Source organism: Lycium ferocissimum, chromosome 8 (genome assembly GCF_029784015.1).
Source record: "Lycium ferocissimum isolate CSIRO_LF1 chromosome 8, AGI_CSIRO_Lferr_CH_V1, whole genome shotgun sequence".
Classification (NCBI taxonomy): Eukaryota; Viridiplantae; Streptophyta; class Magnoliopsida; order Solanales; family Solanaceae; genus Lycium; species Lycium ferocissimum.
In genome coordinates this window covers 57980889-57991766 of record NC_081349.1, presented here as the reverse complement: position 1 = coordinate 57991766, position 10878 = coordinate 57980889, and the positions used below count along the sequence as shown (strand labels likewise).

Below are 10878 nucleotides of genomic sequence, written 5' to 3'. Positions count from 1 at the left end.
GTCAGTGAGTACGACACATTGTAATGCGATTTCCACAAGGAATGTGTGTAATGTCTTATCTGATTTTTATCAACCTTCTGTATTTATGTTAAAGAGGGCTAAAATATTGATATTAATAGATTTTGTTTTGTCCTGTACTATGTATTTGTGCAAGGTTTCATTTTCTTTCAGAAAGTATATGAGAGATTCATTTAGCCAATTTAATTGGGAGATTCAAAGTAGGTTGCAGTACATGCGTGACAAAATGAACATCCAAAATGATGAATTGTTCTCCAAAAGAAATTGAATAAATAAGGACATGGGATGTAAAAAATATTCTCTGAGGTTGTCTATTAAGTAATGACATTGATTAAGGAAGCTACATATGACTCTGCCAGGGGCATCTCTAGGAGTTGTGACATAAAAAATTATGATGTGGTAAATTTTGAGGAATAATCAGAGGTAAATTTTGATGATCATTTGCAATCCTATTATACTTTCTTCATGTCAAAGTCGTTGGGTTGTGTTAAACAGTTAATACATACTTGCTTATGAGATGGAAGAATAACGTCGCTGTAACAAAGGGATGACTGTTGAAAAAAATACACAAATGTGTGGTCTGGCTGAACCCACATTCGAGGCGATTTTTAAGATTTTACGTTAGCCTAATAGCCAAGTAAAAGCTTTTACTTTTTTAAGCAACCGTCTGAATGCCTCCTTCTTTGTAGTCTGCTCCATTTGAAGCCCATATGTTTAGTTTGTGTATATGTATAAGAAGATTTACACTATTTTTAATGTGTTTGTTCTTTAACAATTTTGTTTGCGTAATCTACCTTCTCATTAGCAAAATCACCATCAACAAGATGTAATAGAGTTTGAGTTGATTATGTAGGACAAAAAGGTTAGCAGTCAACTTTTACTCTTAGTTCTGCACTATGGTTTAACTTTTAATGGCTCTAAATTATGATCCGCTCGATAAAAGCTGCTTACATTGATGCATAAAAATAATGAAAGCTAAATATTCGTTATATCTTTCTTGTGTTTCAATTTACTGTTGGTTTATAAAGAAAAGGTGTATCTATTTTCTGAATTATGCAGTCAGGAGTCAGGGCATCACGTACAGGAGGTCAGTGGTGAAGAATTAGGTCAACTCATTGCTGGAATTGTTGGAAAAAGAAGCAGCGTTTTGTGATTATCATAAGATCTAATCTCTGGATTAAATGGGTAGTCTATCTATTAAAATTTATATTTCAGTGTGTTTGTTAAATTCACAACTTGATGTATAACCTTGACAAACAGTTTAGTGCCCGCGCCTCTTGACTCTTTTCGACAAAAAGGATTGTTGGCTAATACCAAGTGTATGCTGTGGCAAGGTAGATAGCTTTTTTTTTTTTTTTTTTTTGAAGTAACAAACTGTTTTTTGGGTGCATAACTAACCACATGCTTGTGAAATGGTTTCTCACTTGAGAACAACTCTAGCCCCCTTCATTTTACTCTTTGTCTTTTTGTCCTTCCCCACATTTCTGTTCGTTGCTGAAGTAAATTGAATCTTATACTTTGATTTTTAAAATTGACATTTGTTGTGGGTTTTCCAGCTGCTTTTTCGTTTATTCCAGAGAGTTCACTATTCAAATAGCTGAACACTTTGAAGCTTTTAGGATCCAGAACTGGAGTGAATTGTGTAGTGGTGAGCTTTATAGTCCCTTCTTCTTCTTCTTCTTCTTCTGTTATCTTCTTTTTTTTTTTTTTTTTTTTTTTTTTTTTTTGAAACTCTTTGGTGATTTAACATACAACTGCTTTATTTGTGAATTGCAGAGAGCTCGCTAATCAAATAGTTGAACAGTTTGAAGCTTTAGGAGTAAAATGTGCAGCAGTAAGCCCTTATATCTCTTTTTTAGCTGAAGTAGAAGTAATTAGAACCACATCCTACTATATTCTTTCCTCCAAAGATACTAATTGGGTTATAACTGTAGAGTCAAACCTGTAAAGCTTTCAAATGAAGTGGTCTTTTCTCTTTTGTTATTGTAAGTCTATGATTATGTGTGCTGGGGTTCTTTTTTTAAAAAAATAAATAAAGAGACAGCTTTATGATAGGAATTGTGTAAAGTGAATTACTTTTAGAATGAACGTGTAAAATAGAAGACTTTTAGCCGGAATTGTGTAAATGGAATACTTATAGCCAAAAGAGTTTTGGTCCTAAAGAAGAAAATAGTGTGGAGAAATTTGGAGAGGAGAACATTAAGCTAAGGAAATTTGGAACTCTTTCAGTTAAATTTTATGTTGGAACCTTTTAGCCAGAGAGAAATCTTTTGTTAATGCCTTTTGTATGTGTTGATTTCTCTGGAGGTATCCTAATGTGCATATTTGTTACTGCTGAAAAGTCTGTTGATTGATCTACTTCGATTCCCGCCATCACTGCTAGCAGCTGCTGCAATCTTTACTGCGCAATGCTCTCTCGGTGTGCCTCAGGAGTGGAATAAAGCCTGCGAAAGCATAGGAGCTATGTTAAAGATCAGCTTTTGTAAGTATAGTATAATTTTTTTGAATATCAATGTATTGACAAATAGACAGGTATGTTTGCATTTCTGAAAAGATGAAACATGTCCGACAAATTCATACAGTAACAGAAAAGTTCCCATATTTAATATTGTCTATGTTTTTATGAGGATTTCTACACTTCATCAATACCATAACTATAACATGGGAAAAGAAAATAAAATAAGCAGTGTATTATATAGTGGAAATTTTATGCGGCCATGATATTCGATGAATTGATAGGAATGTGTTTACCGTCACATAAAGATTCGACATCCAAGGAAAAAAAGAAGTAAAAAGGAAATCTTCATAAAATTGACCGTTAAAGGGTACCAACAGGACAAGCTTTGCAAGGATGCTAACGGTAAGTTATTTCTAGCATGCAACAAGAATTATCTAAGTGTGTGCTTTCTGCTCTCTATGAATACTGTCGGTGTTATATAGTAGTTAAGAATGATTTACAATAGTTTTGATGTTCGTGTCGCATCTTTTTACAGTTGCCTCTATTAGTAGAGCTTTGAGCTACAGATATGTAACCGACTCAGTTGTTGGTAGAAGAAACGATGAGTCTTTAGTATAAAGCAATGGTAGAGGTACATCCTGTTTGAGAAGAAACAATTCAGTTGGTTAACTCCGCAGTAACTGTTTTCGTGGGTAACTCTATTGCCTTTTTGCTGAGAGTTCAGAGGTTTTTGTAGGATTTTGCTCATAATACTTGACATATATCTATTGTAAATACTTTTGGTTATAAGAAAATATGCTATATATCTATTGTAGAATACTCCTATACATATTTCATTAAATCAAGATAGGTATATCATATAAAAATTGAGGATGTTGGCTGAATAGAAGTGAGAAATATGTTGGTCTAAAAATAATTATGGACTCATCCAATTGACATAGTAGTTGATGATGACCCAAATGCACAACCATCCGGAAACAAAATCAAGAGAGTATTGCAGAAGAAGAAAATTGCATAAGTTACTCTATCTAGAAGTCTTGGAGAATCATTATTTAGTCATGATTATGGTTTTTTTTATTTTATATTGTGTTCCTAGGAAATTTCTTTTGGTTATAAGAAAATATGCTACTTATGATATCTCATTTTTTTTCCTTTGGTTTTCGGTATGGATCAACTTTTGGGATAGATCTCTTATTTTATATCTTGCCTATACATATTTCATTAAATCGGCGTCTCATGGATATTTTGAAGCCGATTATACCTTATTGTTTAACGGCTATCAATTATGAAGCCTCCAACTGAGAGACAACTAAAAGTTATTGAGGATGTTAGGCTGAATAGAACAGTGAGAAATATGTTGGTCTAAAAATAATTATGGACTCATCCAATTGACAAGTCTTCATTGAATTGGATAATAGCAAACCAATTTGCAAGATTACTGTCCGGAAAACTTATAAAATGTTATCTAATCATCGAATTTACGATGATTAGATAATATTGGGAATGGACATATAAAATTGCAAGTTCAACGTCTTTTGATAATTCATTAGTTGGATTTGGGGGTAGTAATGAGCAGGATTAACAACACATTTTCGGAGAAAATAGCCCACACAACGTCCACTCACTCGCTATAGTTCTTGAGCTATGGACACATTTCACAAGCAAATTATCAATCGATGAGAAAGCAAAAGAATCTCTTAAAATCAAGTAGACTTCCATTAGCAAAAGAGCAATAAATTTGTGAAGATACTGTGGCATGTCATGAACATACCATATTTTATTAACAAGGCATATGTTCTAAGGAATGATACATGCCAATTTTATTTTATTAAGGCGGGGCCGACACAAGCACCCCTAAAAGCATTGAACACTTTTTATGATGTATCCAAGCATTTATTAACAAAAAGCCATTCACATGAAGAACCATACCTTCTTTGGCTTTAAAGGCATCACACATTTTCTCCACATTAATAACTTCAAATGGTCCATAATAATGAAGCCATTTCTACGGTCATACATTTGTTTTACCCTTATTAAAGACACAAATGATTAGTATACAAACATTATGTCTTTTTCAACAAGAAGAAATGATCAGTAATGAATCATAACAGCTACATATACCATAGAAAATGTTAGTCTCCAAAAAGATGAGAATATAAAATCTGCAATATGTCACACATGGTTCGTATTCAACTGTTTCTATTATCTCTCGACCACATTAGGATTGGTTTCATCCATTTTTTTCCTTTGAAAAAACGATCCCGTCTCACTCAAACTCTCTTGTTTTCTCTCTCATTGACTATCCCTCTCCTTTCTATTTCATTATCATCTCTCTTTTCTTTTCTCTCAAGCACACTTTTTTCTCACTTGACATCCCACTTTCTTCACACAACACAACCTCTCCTTTTTTCCTCTACGAGATGTCAACATGCACTCCCTTACATATATTAGTAATTTATAATTATACTGTTTTTTTTTTTAAATTGTACTGATCAACAAGCATTGCACATTTCCAGAAACTAGTTATAAAAAATTTGAACAGTAATTTTAGTTGAACCTACAAAGTTCGCCCTAAATTCACCTTTGCCGCCTAACAACACGAAACCATTCAATTCTAATTCACACCACATGAGACCCATTCAATTTTAGTACACACCACAGGAACATGCCGGCTCATATTCTTCCACCAAATTCACAAACTTATAAGGAGTTACATACTAAACTTCTCCATTCATTTGTAAACCAGACACAAACGTTAACAACTAAAACTGAGCCAATTATGAAGCCTCCAACTGAGAGACAGTTACGTAAGGCGAGACAGTTACATAAGGTGTTTAGTAAGCATTACTAGTTTCCATAGAGCTCTCTTTCAAAGGAGTCTCATGTTGCTGTTGTGGAACAGTTTGCATCTCTGATTTCTTTTTCTCCTTGAGAATCACCTGTCTTGGCATTACTTCTAATAGAAAATTTCCACCATTCCATACAGATGCTGAGACCTTGAGTATTTGGTATAACAGAGGCAACTTATATGACAGAAATATGGGCACTGTAAGTGCTGTAGTTGCCACTGTAAATATAGCCTGGAGCAGAATAAACATAAGCAACCGGTTCTGGTCACCAAGCAAACCGCTTAAACGCCACCATATGTTGTTTGCTTTTTTCGCTTTCTTGGACAGCTCCCTGTCAAAATAACAAGTTTCCAAAATTAACACTAATGTAAGAACACCAAACGGTGATGATCTGATAAATGATGAACCATGGTAATATTGACAGATGAATATTGAGAATATAATTATGCAAAAAAGTGTGTTCTCTCTGACAATTTAAGCTTTTAGATGAGATGGTCACACACTTCAACAATGAATACAAGATGCACAGTGTCAGCGTATCTAGAGTAGACGCAGTGGGTTATGTCGAACCTATTGTGTCCAATTCGGATAAGAACTGTTGAAAAAGTAAACTAGATCGATCCCAAGTACATATATTTACCTAGTTCATGGATTAGAAAATTAATGTTAAGATGCATGTATGCTTTTATTCATGAACTAGGATTTAGCCAATAGAATGTTTAGAACTAAATTATGATAGCATAGGTACACGTTAGAAAATACCTATGCACTACAATATTTTTTGTAAGTCTAAGTTGGTAATTAAAAGCAGATTTTCCTCCACTTGTTTTCAAGGAGAAAATAATGATTGAGAAAGCAAGTAGAGTGAAGTAAAGAAGAATCATTTCCTCCATTGTCTAAGAAAGAATTTGAGTGAGCGATTGAGGGTGCTTCACCTCCCTAATTTTCCAACAAGAACAGAACCTGCAGTAGAATTCTGAATCCACCATTGTGACAAGTATGAAGAGAAAAAGAGGTACATAGACAAAGATAGGCTGCCAAAAAAAGACATAATTACCTGTAAGAAGTCATAACTTCAGGGTCTCGTAAGAGTCTCTGTCGCCGTAGAACCTCTACAATGAGATAATAGAGTACTTGCCAGAGAAAGTAAGCAGCTAATGGAACAAAAAACAGCCATTCCCAAAGGTAGGATTGGTTTTCTACATAAGGCCATGACGCTCTTTTTGGAGTCCCTTCTGGATGCATAGCTCCAAAAAACTCAGGATCCCACCACCGTATTGTGAAGAAAACCAACCCTGAAAATCGGAGGTAAATTCAAAACTAGACAGAAATTCAATAAAACTGATAATGCAGAAGATTGGTATATAGTTCAAAAGCATCAGGCGGGTACAATTCTAGCCCAAAGCTACTTCCCAGGCAACAATAAGTCTTGTAAAAATCTTCCAAATCTGCGAGTCAAAATTTGTATTTATCTTTTTATCTTTTTTTCTTTTTTAATTACTACATAGGGGAGGGAGAAGGGAAAATGTAGAAGAGGATGCTATCTATGGGGTTTAATTTGGACATTCCTCCTAGTGTATGCGGGTGCTCACCAAGTGAGGTGAGCTGCCCTCAAACCCAATGTCGAAGTTCCCTTCAGCGTGCAATGATGATCTAATATTCGAGCATTCTACATAATTTTAGCAGCAGCCGCAGAACAACCAAATATATAGATAGCATCTCTACCTGGCTTTAAAATATAGACTTCAGATGAAATGAGGATAACCAAGACATGACATAATGCATTCTAGAAGAACTTAATTTACTATGTGACAGGAGATTGGCACTTAAAATTAGGAAACAAACTTTTCGCCCAGACGAAAAGTGAAATCCAGTCAAATAAGTATCAAGTACTGTAAAACAAATTTGGGAAAAGAACAAAAATAAAGCAGCAGCAACATTACTATAATAACAACAACAACAACAACAACATACCCAGTGAATCCCACAACGTGGGGTCTGGGGAGGGTAGAGTGTACACAGACCTTACCCCTACCTAAGGTAGGGAGGCTGTTTCCAGAAGACCCTCGGCTCAAGAAAAAGCATAGGAAAGGTCAGATACGGGCAAACAAATCAAAGCAATTATGAAAATGAAAACAATGAAAGTAAATAAGCCATTATAAACCAACGTATACTCGCGAAAATCAAGAGACAAGAAACTATAGAGAAATATAACTACTCATAAGAAAGGATAAACGCGACTACCTACTAGCCTTCTACCCTAATATGAGTCCTCCATACCCTCATATCTAAGGTCATGTCCTCGGTAAGCAGGAAATGCGCTATGTCCTATCTAATCACCTCTCCCCAATACTTCTTCGACCTACCTCTACCTCTACTGAAACCGTCGCTAGCCAGCCTCTTGCACCTCCGCACTGGGGCATTTGTATCTCTCTGCATCACATGCCCAAACTACCTCAGCCTCGCTTCCCGCATCTTGTCTTCCACTGAGGCTACTCCAACCTTGTCTCGGATGACTTCATTCCTAATCCTATCGCTCCTAGTGTGCCCACACATCCATCGCAGCATTCTCATTTCCGTCACTTTCATCTTCTGAACATGAGATTTATTGACTGACCAACACTCCGCCCCATATAACATAGTTGGTCTAACCACTACTTTGTAGAACTTGCCTTTAAGTTTTGGTGGCACCTTCTTGTCACACAACACTCCGGAGGCAAGCCTCCATTTCATCCACCCCCGCACCAATACGGTGTGTGACGTCATCATCAATCTCCCCATTTCCTTGTATAATAGACCCAAGATACTTGAAGCTATCTTTCTTCTGTATGACGTGGGTGCCAAGCTTCACTTCCACGTCAGCCTCATGCACTATATCACTAAACTTGCACTATAATAAGGCTCATAAAAAAAGAAACAAATGCAAGCAAGACAAACCATGGGAGGACAACTGGTATGCTTCAGATTATCCTTATACACCATTTTCTTTTCACATTATAATTATACACCATTTCATTTATACTTTTGCAAAGAAATACTCCTCCAGAAACAATCTTAGTTTTGACAAAAAGCAGCTTTAGTTATGTAACGAAAGATTGCCAAGATTATACTCCGGGGCCAAAGAGTGAGAGAAACAGAATCCCAAAATGGACAGTCCAACACTAAATTCGACAGAGGTGAACAAGCTACAGTACTCGACTCATATCCCTGATTTTTGCTTACTCTCAAAACACAGCCATAATGGGAAGACATGAGGGGATTCAACGAATATTAGGCAAGACTACTTTTAAATCAAGGCACCTCTTTAACAGCAATGAAAGTTCCTTTGACCATATAACAATACATTGGCTTCTGTAGTAAAGAGGCTAAATTTCTCCAGCAGCAACAGTGAAATAGAAGAATGTCCTACTTACCAGGTAAAAGATGTATGAAAACACTGACAGTTTTATCAACTGAACTAAAAACTAAGCTACAGCGCCAAACGATCAATGCCCATGCGAGTGGACCCTGCAGTAGTATTTTATGAGAACTAAAGCTGCAAAAGTGAAGTTAAACTTAAAAAGTTGGTGCAAAATAAAGCTTTGCTTAAGAGGCTTACCTCTGCAAACGAGAAACAAACCATGAAAAACCTCTCATTTGTAGGAAAAGCCAGAAGCATGATTAAGAAAATTGTGTTTGCATAATAACAGAAGTCCTAACCAGAAGAGAAAAAATAAAATCATTTCCGAGTAACCTGCAATCAGTTATGGTACAGTATAGAGAATTAGAGATTGAAAATCGTGCAAACCAGCGAGAGATCTGAACAAATAATAGAGCAGAGATCAATAGCATAAAGTTCAGTAACAACAAAAGCAAACTCAATATATACACAATGTAGAAGCAAATTATTAAATCAACATGATGTTTTAGCTCTGGCATAGTTAGTCTTCTCTCCTAGTTGGAACCATTATGTTTCTTCCACTTCCATTTGAGACATTGCTTTAGTATGTGTTCGATAAAGTCAACAATGCAAAAGCATACGCATTTATCACATTGAACAACTCAAGGATTTAAATTGCAAACCACAACTAGGGAAATCTTTTTGAATAACTAAAAAGAATCGAACCACACTGCATAGCTTTCCCACTTGTTATGGCCAAATTGTCTGAGAAACAAAACAAAGAAGATTGTTCTTGTGAAGCCTTGCTTACCAAAAGGTAGTAATGCCATTTCTTGAATCTGTAGTAGATCCATCGAAGAGGAACAAAGGTAACGTAGAACAAACAGTAAACATATCGGATATCCTGTGGCCCTGAGCAATCAACCAGCCAAATAAGTTCGATCATTAATATGGGCTAACACAAGCAGCTGAATCAAAATTAAAAATGACCGAGCAGATAATGTTACACTCACTTGCACCCAAAATAAAGCAAAATGCCCCCAAACCCAAGAACTCCCAATAGATGAGTCACCTGCAAACATCATTAATTAGTATAATCAATAGAACTTCAAAAAACTCACAATAAGTAATTCAATTAACCAGAACGGAAACACAAGCAATCCGTAAACCACAATTAGCCTCATCAAAATCATATTAAGACTGATACCAAATTAACCTAAAGCCAGGATTAGTATATACTCTCACCTCCCACCGTTTCAATTGTTTGTCTTACTTGTCATTTTAGTCTGTTTCAAAAAGAATGTCACTTTCTACATCTAGTTTACATCCAATATGGTAATATGTTATATTTAAGACCACAAGATTTTAAAATCATGTTAATACATTACACACATCTTTAGTTTAAGACTACAAGAATTTGAACGTCTTCTTTATTTTCTTAAACTTTGTGCTGAGTCAAACCAAGACAAACAAATTGAAACAGAGGGAGTATTAAAAGAAGCGAAATCACGGTCAATTCAAAGAGAGCCGTAGGTGTAGGGGCATGTATACTGCTCAAGCCAATCAGAACCACTAACTCTACCTCCTAATTTATTGTCCAGAAACATCAACATGACATTGAACTGAATATGCAGCCAAAAGAAAAAAGTGCATAGAGGTATCTATATGCATGTAGTGTTAAAGGAGTTACCTTGTTAATAAATCGTTCATGTTCCTCGGCACGTTGGGCGATCTTAACGGCTTGTTTGGATAACATCTGCTTCGTCTTCTCCTTCGTTTGTGCCATTTTCTACTCAAAATCAATAAAACACTCCGTCCATAAATCAACCATGCAGCAAATTAAAGAAAAAATAAACACACACCATGTTTACATCAAAGCCATGACTACATCACTACTGCCATTAATTCATTCATTTAATAAAATGGCCATGAAACTAAATTTAGCAGTAATAAACACAAGACATGCATGTTGCTAATTAGATATAAATGTTTATACCTTGGATCGATCTTTAAAGCGCTCCTTGACTTTCCCGAATGAATCTCCATATATTCCTCCATTGGTTCTTCGTTGTTAGACATTTTTTAAAGAAATTCTTCGCAGTGGTTCTTGGTTGTGTATGAGATATAAATATAAATGTGGCCTCTGCTATGTCTGTGCGTTGTTCACTGTGAAA

At 35.6% G+C, this 10878-nt stretch overlaps 1 protein-coding gene across 1 annotated transcript; it reads right to left on the bottom strand.

Annotated features, from left to right (window-relative positions):
• Positions 1–4933: 4933 nt before the first annotated feature.
• On the bottom strand, positions 4934–10783 carry LOC132068774 (glycerophosphocholine acyltransferase 1-like). Its single transcript, XM_059462470.1, is given in 10 exon segments — positions 4934–5656; positions 6383–6620; positions 8739–8832; positions 8924–9019; positions 9516–9616; positions 9718–9745; positions 9747–9776; positions 10395–10493; positions 10701–10756; positions 10759–10783. Coding segments are annotated over 10 exon segments (1113 nt in total). The 3' UTR covers positions 4934–5310.
• Positions 10784–10878: the final 95 nt, after the last annotated feature.